Source organism: Dromiciops gliroides, chromosome 4 (genome assembly GCF_019393635.1).
Source record: "Dromiciops gliroides isolate mDroGli1 chromosome 4, mDroGli1.pri, whole genome shotgun sequence".
NCBI classification, from domain to species: Eukaryota; Metazoa; Chordata; class Mammalia; order Microbiotheria; family Microbiotheriidae; genus Dromiciops; species Dromiciops gliroides.
The window spans coordinates 375,903,050-375,928,625 of NC_057864.1; the positions used below are offsets into that span (position 1 = coordinate 375,903,050).

The window sequence follows — 25,576 nt, forward strand, 5'->3', positions numbered from 1 at the left end:
GAAATGTAAAAACTATTTTTAGCTGGGTAGAGAGAGAACTGTACAAAACAGGCAACAGACTGGAATATGCTGGTTGTAGTTTGCTGATCCCTGATCTATAATATCATTTATTTTACTGGGTGAAGATTTTAGAAATGGGAAACAGTATGCTATAATGGGAAGGATACAGAGGTTAGTATTAGATCACTTGGACTTAAGTCCCAAGTCTGTCACTTACTTGTCTATTCCCTTGGACTAGTTGCCATCATTACCCCTTCTAAACTTCAACTTTCTCATTTATAAAATGGGGATAAAAATACATGCCCTACCTACTTCACTGTGCAGGTATAAGGAACAAATGGTACAATAAAAGCTAAGTACTTTGTAACTGAAATGTGCTATAAATGTAAACTAGTATAATTTAATGGTATATGTTAAAAAGAAATCCATTGTTTTATATAGTCTGTCCTAGGCATTAAATACATTTTGCATAAGGGACAGTTTATTCTCTAGATGACTCTTGGATCTACTTGTCCAGCCATAACCTCTCTCCAGAACTCCTGTCTCACGTCTCTAACTGCCTTTTAGGCATCTTGAAATGGGTGTCTGGTACAAATCTTAAACTCAACATGTCCCAAGTTGAACTCAATATCTTTTAACCTAAACCCTCTCCCCCAACTCTAAACTTTCCTATTAATATCAAGGACACTACTCTCCTCCCAGACACACAAGCAAGCAACCTAGGCATCATCCTCTACTCTTCACTCTTTCATCCCCCATTTCCCAATTAGTCGTCAAGTCCTGTCTTTTCTACCTTTATGACATCTCTGGTCTATGCCACCCCTTCTCTCCTTGAACACTGGTGCAGGACCTCATCACCTCACAACTAGACTCTAGGAATAGTCTGCTGATTGGTCCCCCTGCCTTAAGTCTTTCCCCACTCCAGTCCATCTTCCACTTAGCTATCAAACTAATCATCCTAAATTGCAGGTCTGACCATATCATCCCCCAATTTGGTCAACTACAGAGGCTCCCTATTACCTCCAGGATCAAGTATAAAATCATCTGATTGGTTTTCAAAGCCCCTCATAACCTGACTCCTTCCTACCTTTCCACTGTTCCTACAATTTACTTCCCTCCATGTCCTCAGAGATCCCTCCTTGCTGTTATTTGTACATGACACTCCAGACTCAGTGTTCATACTGGCCATCCTTCATACCTATAATGCTTTCTATCCTTGTCTGGACTTCCTAGCTTCTCTGGCTTCTTTTAAGTCTCAGTTAACATTCCACAGTTCCCAGTACTCTTTATTCTTAGTACCTTCTCTCTTAGACTATCCCCAATGTATCTTATGTCCTGTATCCCTTGTCTTGTTTGTACATAGCTGTTTGGGTATTGTCTCCCCTATTAGACTCTGAGGTCCTTGAGAGCAAAGACTATTCTTTGCCTTTCTTTGCATCCCTAGAATGTAGTATAACATCTGACACACAGTAGCTGCTTCATAAGTGCTAGTCAACTGACTACTAAAGTCTGTTCTTATTTGTAAACCCCTGAAGATAGCATTCTCACATTTATTCAATAGTCCCATTTTGTGAATCAGATAAATCCTATTTTGTTTCCTTTTAATCAGATGATTTTAAAACAATATTGGATGATGTTTTTATTTCCCTAGCTTGTTAATGAACAATAGACAGGTGAAACTTTAAAAAATCCATCCTCATATTATGGGATTCTCTTTAAAAATCTCACAGCTGATTGGAAATCAAAGGAATGCCCATCAATTGGGGAATGGCTAAACAAACTTTGGTATATGGCGGTGATGGAATATTATTGTGCTATAAGAAATGACAAGCAGGATGACTTCAGAAAGGCCTGGAAAGACATGTATAAAATGGTGTATAGTGAAGTGAGCAGAACCAACAGAACATCGTACACAGAGACAACAATATTGTTTGATGGAGACCTGTGAATGACTTGACTATTCACAACAATTCAATGATCCAAGACAATCCCAAAGGACTATTGATGAAACACACTATCCAATTCCAAAGAAAGAACTGATATTGATGGAACAGGCTGAAGCATGCTATTTTTCCACTTTCTTTCATTTTTTCCCTCTTAATTAAGGTTCCTTGTATGAAACGACAAATATGGTAATTTTTGCATAACCATACATGTATAACCTATATCTGATTGTCTGCCACCTCAGGGAGGCAGGAAGGGGATAAAAATTAGAACCCCAAACTATAAATAAAAATGTTTATTATTATTTTTAAAAATCTGTCAGCTGCCTTTTCAATTACTAAGGCTTCCTATTCTCATGACCCATTTTCCTGAAGCTGGCCTTTAATATCACCCTCAATGAAAATACCAAGTAAACTCCACCATATTAATGTTGATGTGATCCTAAAATATTCTATTAGCACATGATGGTAAGTGTATATGTAATAATGCTAAGAGCTCATATTTACATAGTATCTTATAGTTTATTTAGTACTTTCTTCATAATAACCATATGAAGTATATAGTACACAAGCAATATTCATAGTTTAGATATTGATTTCAAAGGGGTTAAGTGACTTTTACCCACAATCACGGTGCCAGTTTGTGGCATACTCGTGACTAAAAACCAAGGCTTGTGACCTCACCTACCACATCATGTTGCTTCTGCAGTTTGTTACTGAAAGCAAGTCTTGAGTCCTAATTCTGTAATGTTACAAGGCAGATTCCATGGCAGAGAATACTATGATTAATTCATTAGTTATGAGTGAAAAAAAATGGAGGATGTAATAAAATGGTATCAAGCTGTATGTATGACAGCTGATGGACAGGTGGACAGATACCTTGAAGCTCCATGGGACCAAGTCACTGCAGACGTTAACACAACACTCAAAGAGGCAGCCTAAACAACTAGACTGCTGAGTGAGAAAGGAGAGAAAAAAAGAATAAGGAGAAATTGATTCAACAGGAACACAGCAATACACATATGTACACTGAAATATAAAAATGTACAGTAATCACTGTAAAGGATGAATTGTGCAGAAAGTCAGAGGCATAATTCCTGAAACTATTGTCTCTGCGATTTAAAACACAAGTTAGTAATAAGGTGGGGAAGTTCTTTTTGGTTGTTATTATAGCTTCAATTTTCATTTCGACCAGGAAAATATGAAACTTAAATCCATATACATAGTAGCACATGTGAGCCTGTCTCAAATCCAATAACTCTCATGAAGATGCTATCTGATATGTTTTAGTTAAGATCATGAAACTTGTGGGACCTAGGAAAAAATGCTCTAATCCAGTCTTTCTGAGGTTGTCTACTATTTCTCTATAATCTCATTAACTATAATGCCCACATAGTACTAAGCTTGATCTGAATGATCAACAAATCCTCATTGGAATTATTTATTCAATAAGCTAGATTCCTTCTCCTAGATCTTTTAATATTTCATGAATACTAGTGATACACTTAAGTTTTCCACATTTTTTCATATGTTAGTTGAAAGCATAGTTAATGCAATCAATTAGAATTTAAATCAAATTAGGAAAGAATATGAAAAGGGAAATCAATGAAATGTCAGTTCTGGTGTGATCAACACATTTTCTCTTCTTCATTTCTGTTTTTTGATAATATTTAAGCAATACTTAATTTCACTATTGGTAGAGGGGTACTAATTCCCTTGAAACAGATGACACTTTTTAAAAATAATTGAGAGGTGCTGAGGCTGAATGAATCACCTTAAAGCCAAGCTAGTCACGAGGCAGAAGAAATTAAAGTGGTATTCTGAAAAATCAGGCAAACTGGTCTTTCCCCCCCACCCCCATAAGCTTAAACTTCAGTGAAAAACATTTAAAGTCTGAAGCAGGTTAAAAGGCTTATGAGACAATTTTGCTAATGGATGAAATCCTACTATGCCCTAAGATAGGAGTGATAGTTAACAGTGCTCCATTAATCAGTATTACTCAAAGCTGTCAGTTTCCCATCTGCCCATCTATCTTCTTTCTACTAAATTATAGTTTGACTGACACATTGGTAAAAAGGTATTTCAGCATTTATTATGCAGTAAATTTATATTGAAAGGCTCATAAAGTTAATTTTACTATTATAAAATTTATTTTAAATCATATTTTATTTTTGCCAACTTGCAAAAGAAAAAATTTGAAAATCAAAATAAAATTCTTGGGTTTTAATAACATTACTTAAGACAATTAGTGTTTAGGTGATCTGAGTACTAAGCAGCAGTTTGTCTTAAGTAACATATGGATAGTTTAAGAAAGGAAATATATAGACTAATACATAAAAGGATAGTTTTTCTACCTTTTTTAAACTAAAAACTGGCATGATACAATCATTCATGTAATAATTTCAAGAATACTTTAATATAATTATGTTTCACAAAACTTTCTCATCACATTACTTCTAATAATATCACTTCCTTGAATTTCAATAGTTGTCTATTCCAAGCAAATAAAAATATTCTAACATGCTAAACATTACACAAAAAAGTAGGAAGATGGAAAGCACCATTAGTTAGCTTCATGGTTAAAGAAACACAAAAGTAACAAAACATAGCACAGAAGGTACCTTAGAAACCCTTAAAGACTTCACTGGGGTGACTATTATTTCCTACTATAAATAATCTTGCTATCATGGGACAAGAAGGCTGAGTAGAAGGCTCTGGAACAAGAAGGAAAGAGATCTTTGCTCCAGAACACTCTTCCCAAGGGTATTTTTTTAAATCATCTAGTAGATCAGATTATAGGATATAGAGCCAGAAGGGAATTCGTGTACAATGGAATCAGAGTATCTGGATTCAAAGCATGCTTCTGTCTCTTACTAGAGTGTGACCCTAGATAAATTTCAACTTTCTGGGCCTCAGTTTACTCATCTGTAAAAAGAAGTGGTTGGACTAGATGTCTTCTTAGATCCCTTCTAACTCTAAATCTAAGATCAGAAATTATCCAGTTTCAATCTCTTGGTTTGAAAGTTTATTAAACTAAAGTTCAGAGAGCAGCATGGCTTGTCCAAAGTCACAAACTCAGTAAGAGACAAAGCTAGAATTGGAAGCTTGGACTTTGTGTTCTAAATATAGTGATCTTTCTATTACACATCACAAAACCCTCGTTATTTAACAGATGGAGAAACTAAAACTAAGCGAGGTTAAGTTGTCTATTCAAAGTCACTCAGCTAAAGAGAGGGAAAAGTTTGAGCCTAGAATTCAGCTCTTTTAATTCCAAGACCAATTGTTCTTTCCATCATACCACGGAGTCCTACATTCCTATGGAACAGCCACGAATGTAGAAACATCAAGGATCAACAGTAACATGAGCATATTATATAGTGATTTTGATATATAAAGATGATACTAGCATCTCTGACCACAGAAACACATGGACTTTGTTGTTTCTCTAGTGGTGAGAGATTTATTTGTATGTTTCCATCCTCCAGTTTCTCTTGTGATAGCTCACAATTAAGAGTAAATAGTTTGGGGTTAAGGGATCTAGTCTGTGGACATAGAATAGAGAAAAGCTAAATGAGCTAGGAAGATCCCTTCATCTCCCACTGGTGAAGTGGCCCTCTCTTTCCATTGATACATTTTCCCCAGAACTTACATTTTTGAGGAAGGGTTGAGACCAGCCATCCCTCAATCTTCTCCTGGTTCCACTTCTGACTATCTGAATTTGCCACCAAGTTCCCTTCTCTACCATCCAACAACTCAGCTCTTTTTCATGCATTGTCTTACCTAATGAGAATGTAAGTTCCTTGAAGGATGGGACTTTTTTCTTTTTGCTTGTATTTGTATTCCCAAAGCATAATACGCATTTAATAAATGCTTGTTGATTTCTTAACAGAATACCCATAGTAACTGAATCCATTATCTCAATCCTATCAGTGAACATACAATTATCCTAACCTTTTTTTTCTTGTTTTTTTTTTAGTGAGGCAATTGGGGTTAAGTGACTTGCCCAGGGTCACACAGGTAGTAAGTGTTAAGTGTCTGAGGCCAGATTTGAACTCAGGTACTCCTGACTCCAGGGCCAGTGCTCTATCCACTGCGCCACCTAGCTGCCCCTATCCTAACCTTTTGAAATTATGTTCTTTTTTTTTTTTACCATGAAACTGAGTTTATTTGTTAAATATAAGCAGTTCTCTACAAGGATGCCATTGGTGTCCAGTGGACCATTGATTTGAGGTTAAAACCAACAGCACTGTATTACACAGTTTCCCAATCTTGATAGAGGGGAATACAGCTGTTGGGTACAATCTAAAAATTAAATTATCATGTTTCTCTTAATATCTGTACCAGGCTATGGCATATAAAATCTTAATATATTATACAACCAAACTAAAACTACTGGTTATTATAATACCCAACCCATTTATAGAATATCAAGATCAAAGAAAATCCTTCAAAGAAAGTAAAGCATCAGCAACATAAAACTCTTATAAAAACTGAACATTTAATAACAGTATTCAAAAACAAACAAAAAACAAATTACTAGCAAGCACATTTAACTCTTATTTTAATTATTTGGGTATAAAAATATTAAATTTCTGACATGAATGGACTCTTACCCAAAACACCTTTATATTTATGACTATAGCAAAATCACTTTGGCCACAGTCACCTTAAAGCCTAAAGCTAATTTTAAACTGTGACTAAAAGCACAGAAAACTAATCAAACTTTTGTTTGGGTAATTAGTGGGTTATTTAATATTACTTTAATATAAAACACTTTGAATAAGGCAACATCCTCACAAACCTTCCTACTTTTACCTTCATTCAAGTCTTAAAATAACCTTATTTTTTACTTACCTGATAAGTAAATGATTACCCCAAGGATACTATCAGAGAGTGGAAACTACAAAAAAAAGCAAACCCCAAAGTTAAAACACCATTAGACTACCCTGTTAGTCGATGCCTTTGGTAGATCGTGATTCTTAATCAGTATAAAGAACATGGACTATTTAGAATCACAAAGCTTAAAAGTGGAAAGGATATTAGAGAGCTATCATTTTGCAGGTGGGAAAAATGAAGGTACAAAGAAGGGAAATAATGTGCTTAGATCGGACTTAATAAATAGCAGAGCATCGATTTGAACCCACATCGTCTTACTTAACAATCCAGGCCTATTTTTACTAATTTAGATGGTTGTGGAAATAGTTCCAAGTGCACAGTCAAAGTGAAGATCACATAGTGTCCTTTAGATATTCACTTGGTTTGTGACTTTACCTTTTGGTCACTTTCTTCATCTTCATCTTTATAGGTGTCACAGGCCGAGCCAGGTTTAGAGAAAGTTGGTCCCTGAGAGTAGTACTGAGAGCTTCGGTAACCATCTCTCCTCAGTTTATCACATTCTGTATCAGGTAGAGAGAACAGGAAGAAAGGGGAAAATTATTTTTCAAAAGTGTCTTTTTTGTTTATTTATGTATATTCTACTTGCATTTTTCTAATCACACTTTCAAAAGCAGAACAAGATGGAATATTAACATCACTTTCAACTTTTATTTGAAAGCATGGAACATTTAAACCCAAAATTCTATATAAAACCGTAAACAATTCTCAAGTACCTGTTATTTCCAATTATGTCGATTTAATGTAAATTACAAAGTTAATTTTCATAATATATGTATATTCAAATTGCAGAGTAAACAAAACATAACAACATTTCTGTTGGTTCCGCTAGAAAAAGGGATGGGGGATTGGTTGCATTGCTAGAGGAATTCACTTACTACTTATGATTTCCATGCATCTGGGAATAGGGGAGTGGGTATGATGTTATAAGGACCAGGTTGGGGGAATAACAAAACTTGAGTTTTTAGGAATTTTTGAAGCCTTTTCTAGTATTCATGTTAACACACATTTAAAGAATATAAATGGGGTGGGGGAAGGAGTTGGCTGAAATAGCTGTCATATGTTGTGAACTTTTCTACTGAATGAGGGTCTTATGTTGTGAAAACCTCAAGAAGTTTAGGGTTTTATATATTTATTTTTTTAAATATAAAAAGAACCATACAAGTCAAATTCTCTAAAAATTGTGGTTTAATGTTCTAAAAGGTGCCATTCCATCCACAAATTACTAACTTCATAATAGGGATAAGCTCCAAAACAGTGAGTTCTTTATGCAGCATAAGTTTAAATTTCTATGTCACAATGCCTGCTTTAAATCATAGTGTTTCAAATGAAATATAATGCTTGAGTTCAAGATTAAATAGGAGTATAGGTTTATGGCAACTGACCAAATTTTTGACTTATCAGATTTTTGAAATCTTGTAAACTCATCACATTACACAGCCACATATCTTGTTCCAACTCTCTCTCGGGTAAGTCCAGCAAAATTTCCTTCTGCCACGTCTCAAGAGTTCTCTTTGTTTGTAAAAACATGTTTTTGTCCATTAAAAACTAAGTGTATTGTCTACTAGATGTGACTTAAGTAAATAATCCAAAATCATTGTGAATAAACAAAGCCATTTCTCAAGCACTAAGCCAACAGACATTGTCATTCCTAGACAAGACAAAACTTAACAGAGTACTCTCTATACTGAAAGAATTCCAACATGAACATTAAAATATCAAAAAGAAATATATTTCTATCTTCACACCTTTAACACACACTCTTTGATGAGAGGCAATATGGTGAAGCAGACAGAACACTGGACTTAAAATCATTATATTTAAAGTCTTTTGTCTGACAACTGCAAGCAAATCAATGTGAGACCAAGTTTACTTTCTTTCGATCATACCATGAGGGTATAATATTATCTAATAACAAAATGTATATAAGTAAGGTTCTCTAAAAGCCCTGCTTCCTATTTTTCCACATTGGTATAATAAGGCTTAACTTGAACCCTTTCTGGGATAACAGAGAGGGTGCTTTGATCATGAATGTGCAAATGAGATTTAAAAAAAAATAGTTCTGAGATTCTGCTGTGAAAAAGTTCTAATTACAATTCACTTCTTAAATCATAACTATAGCTAAACATTATTTAACTTGACTTTTCCTGTAAACCAACACAACACAAGATATTTTGCTTTCTTCTTCCACTCTTCATTTTTCAAAAAATCTATGTAATGTATATTATATTAACCACATTTTAGATTATTCTTTTGTTTAAAGTACATAAGAGGGGCCACAATGGGTCCATCTAGCACAGAAATCTGTTTCTGACAATATTAAAAACAATTTTACAAGGGCAGCTAGGTGGCACAGTGGATAAAGCACTGGCCTTGAATTCAGGAGTACCTGAGTTCAAATCCGGCCTCAGACATTTGACACTTACTAGCTGTGTGACCCTGGCCAAGTCACTTAACCCCCATTGCCCTGCAAAAAACAAAAAAACAAACACCCCCCCCCAATTTTACAGGATAGAACAAGCCTCCCTGACCTCTGCCAGAATAGATATTGTAACCTAACATTCCTTTAATAACAATAAGGGGGGGGGGGGGAAGGCAGCTAGGTGGTGCAGTGGATAAAGCACTGGCCCTGGATTCAGGAGGACCTGAGTTTAAATTCGACCTCAAACACTTGATACTTACTAGCTGTGTAACCCTGGGCAAGTCACTTAACCCTCATTGCCCTGCAAAAGTAAAATAACAACAACAATAATAATAGTCATGGAATTATCATCTTTAAATTTCTCTAGTCTTTTTTTAATACAAAATTCATTCTTTATCTTTTTAGATACCATAAGCTTTCAAACTTAGGAATTTCTAGGGTTTGATTACAATGGATTAGACCTTTAAGACTGGCAGAGAAATATTGACATTAGATCCTAGTTCCAATAGAAACCATAATAACCAAGATAAAACTGGAAAGAGTTGGCAAGCAAAGCTTGGGAATCTATTAAGTATGGAGATTCAGGGCTCCCAACCAATGTAAAAAATTCCTATAGGGCTAGATAACAGGCTGATCATAACTAAGACTTTTTTTCATGTGGTAAAAAGTGAGTAAGGGAAGTTCGCCTCATATGTAACACTTGGAAAAGGCAGCATAGAATATTGAAAGGTTTCTGAGTTGCTGGAGGTTTGCCTGATGTGGGTGATAAAATGAATCTAATAAAAAGCTTTGTCAGAGTGTTGTGCAAATTCTGTAAAGCAAAGAATCTCTATATTTAACTTCCATGAAATGAACTCTTTAACCCTCTTTAGAGAAGAGAAAATTCTGTATTTAAAATCTGAAAGAACCCATTTCTGATGATTACTATCTTTGCATTTAGGAGTCATTTAATGTCCTTGGGCTTCAGTTTCTTCAACTGCAAAATGAGAATGTTGAACTATTTGGCCTCTGAGGTCTCTTCCAAATGTAGAGTTACAATTCTATGAGAAGTAATCTCTTTATTTCAAAAGAAGTAAATATTATGAAAGGAGGAAGTTCCTTTCCTTTGAGTTGTAATTATTCAATAAGGTCTTAATTTAATTTAAGCATATGCCACTTTTCCCATTCTTATTCTTCTCCTTTCTATGCAGTTTTCAATCTTATTCTGTGAGAAAGAATTCCTTTTCACAAAGTTCTAGAGCTAAGTCCTACCTCAGTCTTCAAGATCCACCTCAAATATTACATTGACTAGAAAGTCTTTCCAGATTATTTACCATCTGTGTGACTAACAATAAGTTCCTTAACTTCCCAGAGTCTCAGCTTACTCTACCAACTAACACTGGGGTGATAATCCAAGGTTGTTGTGATGAATGTTTTGAAAAGCCTTAAAGAAAAGTGAGTCATTGTGACTTCCGCCAGAAGTAATCTCTCCCCTTTTTACTTTTTTACAGTATTTTGTATCATTTATGCAGCCTTTATCTTATATTGTTTTGTATCATACTTATTTGTGTACATTCATTTTCTTACCTACAAGGATATAAATTCCTTGAAGGCAGGGAAGCCAATTTACATGTCTTGGTAGACCCTGAAATTCCTTGGACATACAAATCCAATAAATTTTTGCTTGATGGATGAGACAGTAGAAGAGAAAGGAAGAAAACAAAGCAGACGTGGTCACAACCAGGTAGGTAAAATCTCTAGTTGTGAAAGGCTACTACTATTCTTCCCCATCCCCACACTGTCTTTGTGTATGCCTTGGCTGTGTGTTGTAACACAATCACTCTTCATCCCTGGTTAGTATGAGCTTTTTATTTCTTGTCTTTCTTACACATAGGATCTTTACTGTTTGAATATCAGGACTTTGCTTTTTAATTAGGTAGGGTTTAAAACATGATCCAATACCTGATTTCTAGATAAACTAAGAGTTAAGACTGGGTTTATTTTCCAGATTAAGGTGGTTTTTAAAAAATGTTCACAGCATGTCAATTTTATATTCCTTTGAGAATGCAATCAGTAAAAATACTATCAATTTTGGAACCATTTCTTAAGTCTTATTTGTTTGTTTTGTTTAATTTATACTCTCTCCAAAGAAAACATACTATGTTGTTAAAGGTATGGTATGTGTATATGTGTTTTACAAATTTCGTGGCAGTCCTTGAATGAGGAGAAAATACTCAAGTTAAACTGATGGTGAAGCAGTTTCTGCCTCTTCCCCATTTTATGTATTTGTTTGTTTACAGATTGGGTCATCTTATGTTGGAAATACAGTAACCCCTCATGAGCCTGATCCCATTACGGCTCCATTTCTGACCTGGGCTGGTTCACTCCATATTAGGTAGTGTGGTGACCCTCTACTCCTGGGGGTTCACAGTATTGGTACCTGTTCTGTCATTTGTCCTTCTTTCTCGAAGAGAACCATGACATTGGGATGATATCATGACTTGCACTGGATTGGACTTAAGTGAGGGAGGGCTGTGCAAAGTCACCAAACTCACTATCTCCTCCAGAGTCATCTGGGTCCAGTGGCAAGATATACAGCAGGATGACTGAAGATGCCCCCAGTTTGCTTTAATGGATGTTTGGTTTCATATGGACACCCAATGCGCTTTAACCCATTTGAGTTTAGCTCAAAACTCCTAAACTCAGGCAATCCACAAGCCTCAGCCTTCTCCGGCAGAGATGGGATGCCAGGTGTGCCCATACTTAACTGCGTCTTTAAAAAGGAAGCTGAATAAGGTATTATAGAAAAACTAGTCATCTAACATTTCAACCATAGAAGAAAAAGAAACTGTGAGAAGGAAAGCAGTAGCCAACAATAAAACAGGTACATGGTTACTGACTTATGAATTAGCCTGAGAAAGGGAAGGATTAAAGACAAAAATATTTGGAAAGCATACCTATTATGTTAAAAAAAAACTGGAAAGACCAGTTATGTAGGCTCTCTTGTCACTTTTCATTTTGTGCTTTTTTAGCATATTGCATCAATAGGATAGTTACAATGCATTCAGTCCCCAAAGTACAGCTTAGTTAAATCCTAAATGTATAAGATTCTAAGGGAAACATAAGTAGTTTTCTTTGGATGTGCCAGTCACTGACAACACTCTTGATTACTCAGAATTTTTTATTCCTACTTAAAATGGACATTAAAGATTTGAGAAGGGAGAAGAGTAGCTACAGTACTAAAATTCTTTATATGTCAAGAGAATTCCTAATGTGAGATTAGATAAAAGATTTCCTAAACAGAACAAAAGACTAAAACTTTCCCATCACCCTGATCATGCTTGGGTCATTTATCTCACCATCTCACTCCCATTTCTCCAGATTCAACGGGTTTTTAACTTGGGATCTATGAACTTGTTTCTTTAATATTTTGATAACTGAATTTTAGTATGAATGATTTTCTTTGTGATTCTATGAATTTTTATTTTGTATACTTAAAACATTAATCTGAGAACAGGTTCACAGGCTTCAGTACATTGCCAATGGGGCTATGATATAGCAAAGGTTAAAAAGCCTCACATTAGTGTATAATATGACCTCACTTTCCATTTCTCTTCTCTTCTAAAAAGATTTGTCTTTCCCTTCTAAAATTCTGTTTGTACCAATTAACACCCTTGTGAAGGGTGATGTGGTGAGTAAAACTATAGGTGGTCACCTTACATCTGTCCCAAGTTTGGGGAAAATTAGCTGGGGTTTCTAATATATTTGTTACTTATAAATTAGAAGTTTTAGCACCATTTGGGGGCATTAAGCATTTATTAAAGCATATTAAGTATTAGTAAAGATAGAGCACATGGCCCTGAAAGTTAAGAAAGCCTAGCTGTGGGCAGCTAGCTGGCGCAGTGGACAAAGCACTGGCCCTGGAGTCAGGAGTACCTGAGTTCAAATCGGACCTCAGACACTTGACACTTACTAGCTGTGTGACCCTGGGCAAGTCACTTAACCCCCATTGTCCCGCAAAAAAAAAAAAAGAAAAAAGAAAAGAAAAGAAAGCCTAGCTAGGATAGAGTTCAGTCTGGCCTGTTTCTTCCTCCAAGTCCTCCTCCACAACCACATCCCAGAGCCAAACTGAGAGTCCAAACTTCCTCTGGGTCCGGAGGAGAGGCGGCCCTTCCACACTGCTCAAAGCTAATTGGCTAGGATCACTCAAATCCATTGGCCCACTGGACCTGAGGGTGGTCCATGAACAGAACATGCTGAGGTCAGGGTTCAGAGAACACACCCCCTGAGGGCCAGCCCTTCAGGTAGGTGTAGTGCGAATCAAGTTAACTTCAAGTGAGTCAATCAGCAAAGTCAATCCAATCAATCTTTTTTTTTTTTTTTTTTTTTTTTTTTGCGGGGCAATTAGGGGTTAAGTGACTTGCCCAGGGTCACACAGCTAGTAAGTGTCAAGGGTCTGGGGCCGGATTTGAACTCAGGTACTCCTGACTCCAGGGCTGGTGCTTTATCCACTGCACCACCTAGCCGCCCCCCAATCAATCTTAATATAATTCCTTGGACTGGGGGCCCCTGGGCGTCCCAAAAACCATTATTTTCTCACAGTGACAGGTATTATTATCATCACCATTTTACAGGTGAAAAAATGGGCACAGAGAGTTTAAATAGCTGTACTAAGTTAATACAGGGTGGCTAGGTGAGCATAGTGGGTAGAGTGCCAGGCCTAGAGTCAGGAAGATTTATCTTCCTGAATTTGTTTTACTTGATGTTGCATATTTGTGTGTGTGTGAACCTGGGCAAGTCACTTAACCCTGTTTGCCTCAGTTCCTCATCTATAAAATAAGCTGGAGAAGGAAATGGCAAACCACTCCAGTATCTCTGCCAAGAAAACCCCCAATGGAGTCATGGAAAGTAGGACACAACTGAAATGATTGAACAAGAACAAATTTATACAAGCATTTGTGGCATTCTTACAATTTGTATCTATGAATCTAGATGTCCATTAGATGATGCATCACAGACTTTTTTTTAAATTTTTATTGATATATTTTGTTATTATGTTACAAACATTTACAAATTATCCCTACTAGAAGAGAGATCTCTTGTAACAAAGTAAAACAATTAGGCAAAAGTAATAATATAAAGACCTCATCTGAGAGTATATGTAACATACTACATCTTGTAGCATTCTCTTCCACTTCTCTCTGTTTACAAAATTGGGGGGCAGCTAGATGGTGCAGTGGATAAAGCACCAGCCCTGGATTCGGGAGGACCTGAGTTCAAATCCAGCCTCAGATACTTGACACTTACTGGCTGTGTGACCCTGGGCAAGTCACTTAACCCTCATTGCTCTGCCTCCCCCCCGAAAACTGATAAAAAGTCATTTTTACCCTCCCACCCCCATTGGAAAAAGAAAGAAAGAAAAGACAAATGTCCTATAACAAATATGAATCATCAAACAAAACAAATTCCCTCAATGGTTATATACTATCTCTCTCCCTCTCTCTTGCTCTCTCTCTCTCTCGCTCGCTCTCCCTCACTCTCTCATTCTTGCTCTCTCCCTATCTATCTATTCATCGATCCATCGATCCATCGATCCATCGATCCATCCATCCATCGATCCATCCATCCATCCATCCATCCATCCATCCATCCATCCATCCATCCATCCATCCATCCATCCATCCATCCATCCATCCATCATTTTGTACCCTATATCAGATACCATATTTCATCATCAGCCTTCTGGAATCATGAATAGTCATTGTATTGATCACTATTTCTACAATTTTCAAGTTGCAATAGGCTTTCACTGCATATGTTTTGTCCTAGAAAAATTATCAGCTGTGTGACCTTGGGTAAGTCACTTAACCCCCATTGCCCCACCAAAAAAAAAATTTTTTTTTTAAATTATTATCACTAAATCATCCAAGACAAATACTTAAAAGAGTAAGACTCCCAAATAGACCAAGTATTTCACAGGTGAGTTTCTAGTTGAATAAGGTAACATATATGAACAATTATTACAAATTATAAGTGCTATATTTTGCCAGACATATGACATATTTTCCAATAAATTTATGGCACAAATTTATTAAATGAACAGAAGGTGAAGAATTCCTACCTCATTAACTTATTAGGCTTGACATTTTTTTTGGAGGGAAGAGAAGAGTGCTTGGAGAAGTGGGAAGAACTAACAGATTTTTTCTTGCCAAAACATGCACGGTACAAATGAATAGAAATTTAACTTCCCATTAAAATCCCTCAGTATAATAAAATGAATACATTTAAAATGTTGACATGAATTTCAAGAAGAACTGAAATTTAACACAATGTAATAAAAGTATAGATTTTTAAGTGTTTTCATAGTTACTTAGATACACAGATGTAACTTCCAAAAAGAAAAACAACCCAGAAGTCAGTAGGGTAGAGAAACTGTAACAAATATCAAGTCTTCCAAATACATGAATTTAATATTTTTGACTGATTTTATTAGATCACTATAAGGATAAATACTGATAGATTTAATTGTTAATAGTTCATTCCTATGATCCATTCTTTTCTATTTCCATTTCCCTTTGCTTTTATTTGTGTAGTAATATGTAATTTAATACATGTATATGTACATAAGTATACATTTAAATGTACTCTCATAACTATAAAAGTTGAAAATTTGTTTAAGCTCATACACTTGTCTCTCAACAAATTTAGATGTTGAGACCATTAAGACCCCATTATCACCTCAATAAATGGATTTAAATTATCCAGCTAACCTACCACTAAAGGTCTAAGCTTCATTATTTTGTATTAAGAGATGACCTGAGGTTTACAAGGCTATATTAGAGGAGAAATAGCTCTGAGAGGTTCTTTGAAGTTGACAAGGCTTTTAAATATGGGCTAAACCAGACTATATCTGTCACCTGAATGTGGTGGAAAGGCTCGTCACCAGAAGATTGATCACTGTGGATTTCTAATCTGAGTTGATAGAGGGAAGACCCATACCAATGGCATCACTGCTTCCTTGAAACATATCAATTAATACAAAAGGGTACAAATAAAAAATTATAAAGGATTAATATTTAAAATCCTAGCTTTTATAAGAAATCTGAAGATCATCTTGCCCTTATTGAAAAAAGTCAAACAAAAGATTCTTTGTAAAATAAAACAGAGTGACTGAATAAGGCAAAGAGAAGAAAACAAAATGAAACAAAAAAAATCCTCTTATCACTGACACCACCAAATAAGGTAAGGAAAAGGCACAAAGAAAGGTGATAATTTGAAAGATGTTAAGCCTTGTTTTCTCCAAGTGAAAAATGGAGATTCTGAAAAAAAAATGTCAAACAGAAAATGAGAATAAATATACCAAAAACTCTGACGAGGACTTAGAAAGAGGGATCAAAATAGTGTTAAGATACTTTAAACATTGACATTTATAAATTTGAATATAAATAACAGCCAAAATGTTTGATTATTTAAATTGATGCTCAAAGTTAAGCTTTCTAATTATCAGGCTTAAGAAGAAATGGGAAGATGAAGTGTAGTATGGAGGAAACAGCACTGGATGAAAAGAATCACAGGGCCTGGGTTCAAATGACTTTGCTGCTTACTGCTTATATGATCTTGGAAAAGTCATATAGTTTTCTGGACCTCAGCTATTAGACCAGATGACCCCTTCCAACTCTAAACCTATGATTTTATAATCCACGCAGTCTGATTTATTGTGAACTAGGAATAATCATAATATTATTTAAATTTGGCACTAAAGTGCATGATGTGATTTTTTCCAATGGGTTACACTGACTTTTAAGTTATTAAATTTAATTAGTATTGCCTGAGCAACAACCAGTTGGGGAATGAGTAAAAAGCCAAGAAGCAAGGTAGGACTACCAAGGAAACCCAGAGTACAGTTCCCAATTCCATCAGCTCTGTATAAATTATTTATGTACCTAATTATTTAAATATTGTCTCCCTTACTATAATGTGTTACTTGAGGACATGAACTAGTTTTGCCTCTCTTTGTATCTTTAATGCTTAACTTTTATATCTATCACATAATAAGTAAGTAATTAATTCATGCTTACTGACCAGTTATTTTTAAAATGGTTCTTTATTCTAAGGATAAACTTAGGGTCAATCAAGACTACTCACCTGCTCCTTTTCAATTCTGGGCTCAGATCACTATTTGCAGTGACTTATGAGACAAAGACATCCTGGACAAGTTCTTTGGGTTGACCGTTCTACTACAAAGCATAATCTAATCAATAGTCATTTTTCATAGTTGGTTTTTCCTGTGTGGATAATTAAGATAAGCTCATTTGAGTGACTATGGATCTTATTTGGTAAGCTCTATAATCTTCTGAGGCATGAGGGAATTTGCACAATTTTATCAACAAATAGCATCTATAGAGCCTCATCATATTCTTTATTCTTTTGATTGGAATCTGTGATGGATATCCTTTATGACAGCACAACCAACATCTGATTCCTCACTAGATCAGAGGATCATAGATCTAAAGCTGGGAGTGATGTCAGAGGTGATCTATTATAATTCCTTCATTTTACAGACTGGAAAGTGGAAGCCCAAGGAAGTTGTGATTTTTGTAAGACCACACAGCTAATAAACATCAAGTGACATCTGAACTTTGATTCCCTGATTCCAGAGTATTCCTTTCATAGTACCATGTTGAACAATGCTTTTTAATCTTGCAGGAAATTGCATATGATTTGGATACATGCATAGGAACATCTTGCTGGGGAAGAACATGCACTGTAATGATTTCCTCTATTCATAATAATATATAAACTCCATGTGGCTTTTTAAAATTAGAGTGCTCATTTATAGGTTTTTCAATTTTTCTTTCAGTTTTGTTAGCATATACTGGGTCAAAAGGCTTTCTAATATTTTTTAAAATTTCTTTTTCATTTATTATAAATTCTTTTTGTGATATTGGTAATTAGGCTTGCCTTTATCTTTTTAAAATCAGATTATCTATTTTATCTTTTAAAAATAACTAATTATCCTAGTTTAATGACCAATTCAATACTTTTGTTTTAAATTTTGTGAAACTTTTCAATGACTTTCAGAAGTTTTATTTTAATGTTTAAACGTATTTTTGTTGTTTATGTCTGGTGATTTTAATTGCATAATTAATTCACTGGCCTTTTTTTGGTTGATCAAAGTGTTTAAAGAGAAAAAAATTTCTGCTCAACTTCTTTAGCTGTATTCTAAAAGTTTGGATACGTTTTATCATTTCCTATATTTTATTTGACAAAATTATCTATTGTTTCTATTTGGTTTTTGACCCACCAATTCTTTAGAACTATTTGGGCTCCATTTAAATTTGAACTCTTTTTTCCAGGTCCTATTTCACTGAGTGTTATTTTATTGCCTTGTGGAAAATAAAGGATATGCCAAGTCTTTCTGCTTTTCTGTGTATATGAGATTTTTATGAGCGAGCAAGATTAATTTGTGTAAAGATGCCAGTAAAAGATGAGAAATATACATACACCTTTCTGTTCCATTAAGTAATTTCCAAAGATCTATCACATGTAACTTTTCTAAAGTTGTATTCAGGTAATTAACTTTTTTCCTTTTTTGTTTTGTTTTGTTTTGATGGTACAAGTATGTTTATCCCTCTTTTACAGATGAGCAAAGTGAAGTGTAAAGAGGAAATGACTTGCCCATGGTTATACAGCTAGCAAATATCCTAGCTTGGTTTTAAGTCATAGTCTCTTGATTTCAAATTCAATGCCTTTTAATGACATTGTAACAAATGAATGAACACATTTAAGTCTTTGCCTTTTATGGACATTGGATTATAGAAACATGATATAAAGATAACTGAGAGTTGCATGGTGGATCTTGGTAGAAGCTAGATCTCATGAACATTCACCAATAAGAAGTCCAGGGTTCATGGCTAGGAAATGGAATATTATGTCAAGTGTGAGGTAGAGTCCAGAGTACAGGAACATGGCAGCAAGAAAATAGAAATGGAGTAGTAACATGAACTTTAAAATACTATGCAAACTTCAGTCATTATTGCTCTGCCCCATTCTCATTTTGTCAGCTAAGGGTATGTTTATTAAATATGGACAACACCCTCCACCCCCACTATTTTTTTTTTTAGTGAGGCAATTGGGGTTAAGTGACTTGCCCAAGGTCACACAGCTAGTAAGTGTTAAGTGTCTGAGGCCGGATTTGAACTCAGGTACTCCTGAATCCAGGGCCGGTACTCTATCCACTGAGCCACCTAGCTGCCCCCACCCCCACTATTTTTTTTAGAGGAAATAACCTCTCTTCAGGAAGACATTTCTTTCCATCTTTGATCTAGATGGTAATCTGGATGGCAAAGGTTGGTTTGTTTGTTTGGTGGATGTTGTTTTTTGGTGAGTCAATGAGGGTCACACAGTTAGTAAGTGTCAAGTGTCTGAGGTTGAATTTGAACTCAGGTCCTCCTGAATCTAGGGCCGGTGCTTTATCCTCTGCATCACCTAGCTGTCCCCATGTCAAAGTTTTATATTCCTGGCCTTTTACTTTAAGAATATTAATTCCTTTCTTACTAGATATTTTTGTTAAATTAACCTTTCTAAAAATAGATATTGAAGTTTCTAACCTTTAATATTTTGCTGTCTATTGTTCCTTATAATTCAATTAACTTTTCCTCCCAGGAAATTTATGAGGATAACTGTGAAAATGAAATAATATATGAAAAGTACTTAAAAAACCTTTAGACATATTAGTTATCATTTATTATTACTGAAATTATTTTTATATTTATGCTGTCTTTAAACATGAAATCTCCCTGTTTATTGCTTTTAATCACATCTATTTTTACTGTTGCCTTATCTTACGTCATGAATGATATATCCCTTTTTAAAATTAGCCTTAAGCATGATATATTTTAGTTGAGCATCTTAATTTATCTTTCTTCTAATCTTTATGCTTCAAATGTTTCCTCTAAATAACATATTTTTAACTTCTGGTTTTTAATTCATTTTTCTGTCCTCTTCTTTAAAGGTGAATTTGTCCCAATCACATTCCTTTTTATGACTGCTAAAAGTATATTAGATGTCCCTCCATCTTATACTTTTTCCTTTCTTTGTTTTCTGTTCCATCTTTACAGAAGAGATGGCAGTGAAAGAGAAGGAATGTGAGCAAAATCAGTGATCTGTAGTTGAAGTAAAGTAGCTAGGTGAGTCATTAGATAGAATGCTAGACTTGGAGAACAGAAACATATATTATATGTACACACTTATAAAAGCATATATATTGTTCCAAAATAAATAATACATATGTGATGTATTGTTTACTTTGCAAATCTTAAGGAACTATATAAATGCTTGTTATTGAGTCCACACCATTGTCCATCCTTCTCTTCCCCCAGCCCAGTCCTAGTCGCCGATTCTTAAACTTTCTTTTAATGCTGTCTAACCTTCCAAAGTTCATTTGTGCTTGATAATTTTACTTTCTCTGATTTCCTCTCTCCCTCTTAAGCCCCTCTTTTCCTTTCCCTACCTAATTTGTTTCCCTATTGAGTTTAATGCATTACTACAACCAATTCTGTATTTGTACTTATGTTCAACTTTCCTTGGTCTGGTTCAAATGAAACTGAGGTTCATATGATACCTGATCCCCATATTCCTTTTATTTTGTTATACTCTTGTACCCCACTTATAAGAAACAGTAAATCCATCCCCTTTCTTCCCTACTACATTCTTTTTACCTTCCTTTCTTTCACTAATAAAAGGCTTTAACATCATCAAAACAGAAAACAGTCACCCTCAATTCCTTTGTCTTAATTCCCTCTGTGACCCTTTACATCTTTGGTATTCTGAAGGAGCATTTGCTTCCTTTCCACCTTTTATAATATAAGCATTTTATCATCCTTTAGTCCATTCCAGTTACTCAAATGTGTTTATCTTTCTACGTTTCTCTCAACTCCTGTGTTTACATTTCAGTTTCTACTCATCTCTGGTACTGTCTTCAGGTATGCTTAAATGTTTACTTTTCCATTAAAATTCCATTTTCCCCACTTCATTCTTATAGGATTATACTCAGCATTGTGTTATTCTTGGTTGTAAGCCTTTATCTTTTGACTTTTGGCATATTATAGTCCAAGATTTCTCTCCTACATAGAAGTACCTGCCAGGCCTTATGTGATTCTGACAGATTTCTTGGTATCTGATCTGCCTTTAAATTATTAAAAAAAAAAAAAAAAAGACTGGGTCTCCCATCTCACCCAAGCTGGAAATGTAGGAGTGATTCATGGGCCTTATAGACACAGGAACATTGTTCTCCTTCATTTCTGATCTGGGTTGGTTTAATAGATTTTGGGGAGTCTTCAATAATTACTCTGAAACATGATACCCAGCCTTGGAGGAGGGGGTGGCCAGGGTATGAATGGATTTGGCCAGGGTATCTGATGATTCTTAATATTTCTCCTTGACTTGTTTTCCAGGTCAATTGATTTTTGATAAGTTACTTCATATTTTCTTTTTTTTTCCAATCTTTTATTATTGTTATATGATTTCTCATTTTATCTTATGTAATCATGGAGTCTTTAGTTAATTCTATTTTTCATAGTGTCCATTACCTAGGTAATTTTTTTTATCTTCAATTCTAAGCTTTTTCTTTTCTTTCCAATTCTTTCCTCCAGAGTTCTTATTTTACTTACAATTGTATTTTTTAACCTCTTGCTTAATTTCTCTCACTCTTTTCACTCTGGTAGACTTGTAGACAAGTCCTTTTTCTTCTCCAAGTTGTCTTTTTGTTTTTTGGGTTTTTTTTGTGAGGCAATGCACACAGCTAGTGTCAAGTGTCTGAGGCTAGATTTGAACTCAGGTCCTCCTGAATTCAGGGCCAGTGCTCTATCCACTGCGCCACCTAGCTGTCCCTCCAAGTTGTTTTGGAACTATTCTCTTCTCCTGAATTTTTCTCTTGAGCAATATTTGTCTAATTATATTTCTTTAGATTTTGGTTTCTACTTCTATTTACTCACAGCTCCAGACTCAGTTCCTGTTTTGGGACTTTGTACTAGGACCAGGTTCTTCATTCTAGGATGTGCTGATTAGGTACTATTTGGTTCTTATATCGCTTCCTTGAGTTCTTGCCTTTGACTGGATCACTTCTCTTAGTGTGTCTGCATTCAAAGTGCAGTGTTGCTTCATAGTGCTGGGTTAGGGCTCTGAGGTTGTATCTTCTGTTTATTATTATCTTTAATTTATCTTACATATATTTTGTTTGCACATAGTCATTTGCATGTGGTCTCTGCCATTAGATTGTGAATTCTTTGAGAGGAGAGGCTGGTTTTTTGCCTTTCTTTACATCTATCCCCAGTATATAGCATAGTAACTAGAAAACAGTAAACACTTAATAAATACTTGTTGACTTGAATTGTCTCTCTGACCAGTGTACTACTATGATCTTCTCTTTTGCCTGGGGATTCTTCATTCAGGGTGCTGAGTGGTCTTCTGCTTCCCCTGAGGTTTCTGGCTTCTCTGGTAGGATTCCTCTTCCTTTTCTTGATTCAGAATATCTTGCTTTTATGCTAGAAGTCAAGTTCTATAAGTGCCTTTAAAGCCATGCCTTTACAATTTGTATTGGACACATACCTCTCTTTTAAAAAAGAATATTTACTTAACTATGTTACCAAATATGCCCTATTGATGTTTTTTACTTAGTGCTTATTTATTATATAGTTTTCTACAATTTTAGAATAACAATATTAAGTGTTAATTTGCTAAATTGCATTTACAGAAATAAGATCATGGTGTGTTACCTCTCCTTTTTTAAAAAAATTGGATTAGCTAATCATTTATTTATTTTATTATTTTTTGCAAATAGTTCTAGTTTTATTGATGAATTCAATGATTTCTTGTTTTCAATTTTGTTAATCTCTTCTTTGATTTTTAGAATTTCTTACTTCCCTATTTCAATATTTAATTTTTTATTTGCTGGGTTTTTAGTTATTTTATTTAGGTTTTTAATTCATTAGTTTGTTCTTTTTCTTTTGCTCATAAAAGCATTTAAAGATAGAAATTTCCCCCTAAGAACTGCTTTGGCTTTATCTCAAAATTTTTAGTTTGCTGTCACAATAATAACAATGATTATAATAATAGTAGTAGCAACTAGCAATTATATAGTATTTTAAGGTTTGCAAAGTGCTTTATAAATGTTACCTCATTTCATCCTCAGAACAACCTTAATAAGTGCCATTGTTTTTCTCATTTTATAGATGAGAAATATGAGGTAGACAAAGGTTAAGTGATTTACCCAGGGTTCAGCTCAGGTCTTCCTGACTCCAGGTCCAGTGCCCTATCCACTGAGCCACCTGACTGTCTCATTATCCTTAGTAAAATTACCTCTTTTTATTTGTTATTTGTTCTTTATTCCACCAATTCTATGGGATTAAATTATCAGTTTCTAATAAATTCTTTTTTTTTTGAAGGGCAATAAGGGTTAAGTGACTTGCCTAGGGTCACACAGCTAGTAACTATCAAGTGTCTGAGGCTGGTTTTGGATTCAGGTCTTTATCCACTTGTGATTTATCTACTGTGCCATCTAGCTGTTCCCTTTTTCCTTTCATTTTTTTATTTTAATTTTTTTGGGTGGAGCAATGAGGGTTAAGTGACTTGCTCAGGGTCACACAGCACCTAAGTGTCAAGTGTATGAGGCCCAATTTGAACTCAGGTCCTCCTGAATCCAGGGCTGATGCTTTATCCACTGCACCACCTAGCTGCCCCTTCTCGTAAATTCTTTTGTGCCACCTCTCCAAAATAGTAATTTTTATATTAAGCACTTCTATAACCTAACTTTTCAGCCTGACCAAAGTGTAAAATTAACTTTGTTTCATAACTTGAATTAGATGTGGAAGGGGTAGCTAATGAAGAAAGCAAAGGAATAATTCCTATAAAGGATGACCTCTATGAAGAAATATGAGTTATTCCAGAAGCTAAATCTCAAGTCACCTTGATCACACTATATGCTTACAAGCAGGAATCATTCCCACAAAATTAATTATTAGGCAGAAGTTAGGTATATGAAACTGAAATGTAGTCCAATACTGAACAGACAGGAAAGGAATATAATAACTACCAGTCTATTTAGTAAAAATCCAATAAAGGCAACTAATTTTCTATCATACACCTCTGCTGAAGCAATTATAGATTGTGAAATTATTTTTAACACAGGATTTGTCAGATATTATCATTTCTGATAACAGATCTAAATTAACCACAGATAGGCTTAAGAAATTTGTAGACAAGAAGATTATGCCATTATTATTAGAACTTATCACCCTCAACTAAATGGCTAGGCTGAAAGAATACTACAAATGACTAAAGATGTACTGAAAACCATTGTTAGAAGAATTTAGCCAACAAAACTTGTAGGCTTTTCATTGTTTAATATATCATTACGTGTTCTGTATTGGTAACTACAGAGTTATGAATAAGACGATATCTCAAGATATCAATCATTCCCATCAAGACATTTCAGGGACATACAATACAAATAAGAATGATTCTAGATGCTGTTATATCTATATTTATTCACTGCATTTCAATGGTTAATATTTTGCTAGGAACAAAGGAGCTAGACATGAGTCTATGGCAGCTAGGTTGGGGAAAATGATATCATGTATGCTCCCAAGCATACATTTGGGTTGCAGTCTACAGCAGTAAAGAACTGTTGTTTTCCAACTATTTACCATGATAGTACCAGGGAAGGTGAGCTCTTTATAATGCTCTACCGTGTGTGTGTGTGTGTGTGTGTGTGTGTGTGTGAACACCCTGGTAAAGCATTAACTTGCCTTGGAGATATATGTATGTATATATGTGTGTATGTGTTTGTGTGTGTGTGTGTGTATCCAAGGCAAGTTGATTCAAAGAGAAACTCAAAAAAACTGATAAAATCTAAAATTAAAAGCTTATTGTATCATAGTTACCTTCTAACAGTTCTGTGCTCAAACAGAACAGATGTCTTAGTGAAATTGCATCAGCAGATAAACCTCCATTAGCTAGTAAAGACTGGGTATATGGTGTGGGTGGGAGCAATGAAAATGTATGGCAAGGAAAAGATAATGAGGGTATTGAGACATGTCACCTTTATACTAGAAAGGGTTTTTTTTTGTTCCTGTGTTTGGTGGAGGGGGGTTGCCATAAGGGACACATGGACAAATGACAAGCAGAAAGCTGAATTTGCATCTCTAAAAATTATCTCAGCAAAAATTTAGTTTACTTCTTGTCACAATGTGATCAGACTAAGAAGCTGAGTGTAGGAAAGGTGTGGAATACCTTGAGGGTGTGAAATGTACTAATTGAAATAGTCAGCTGGACTGTCAAC

At 35.0% G+C, this 25,576-nt stretch overlaps 1 protein-coding gene across 4 annotated transcripts in view; it reads right to left on the reverse strand.

Moving 5' to 3' along the window:
• Window positions 1-25,576, reverse strand: part of NHSL1 (NHS like 1) — a 295,287-nt gene that overhangs the window by 37,752 nt on the left and 231,959 nt on the right. For all 4 annotated transcript variants that reach the window (XM_044002291.1, XM_044002292.1, XM_044002293.1 and 1 more), the window contains exon 3: window positions 7,215-7,339. In XM_044002291.1, coding sequence (XP_043858226.1) covers window positions 7,215-7,339 — 125 coding nt within the window. The remainder of the gene's footprint in view (window positions 1-7,214; window positions 7,340-25,576) is intronic.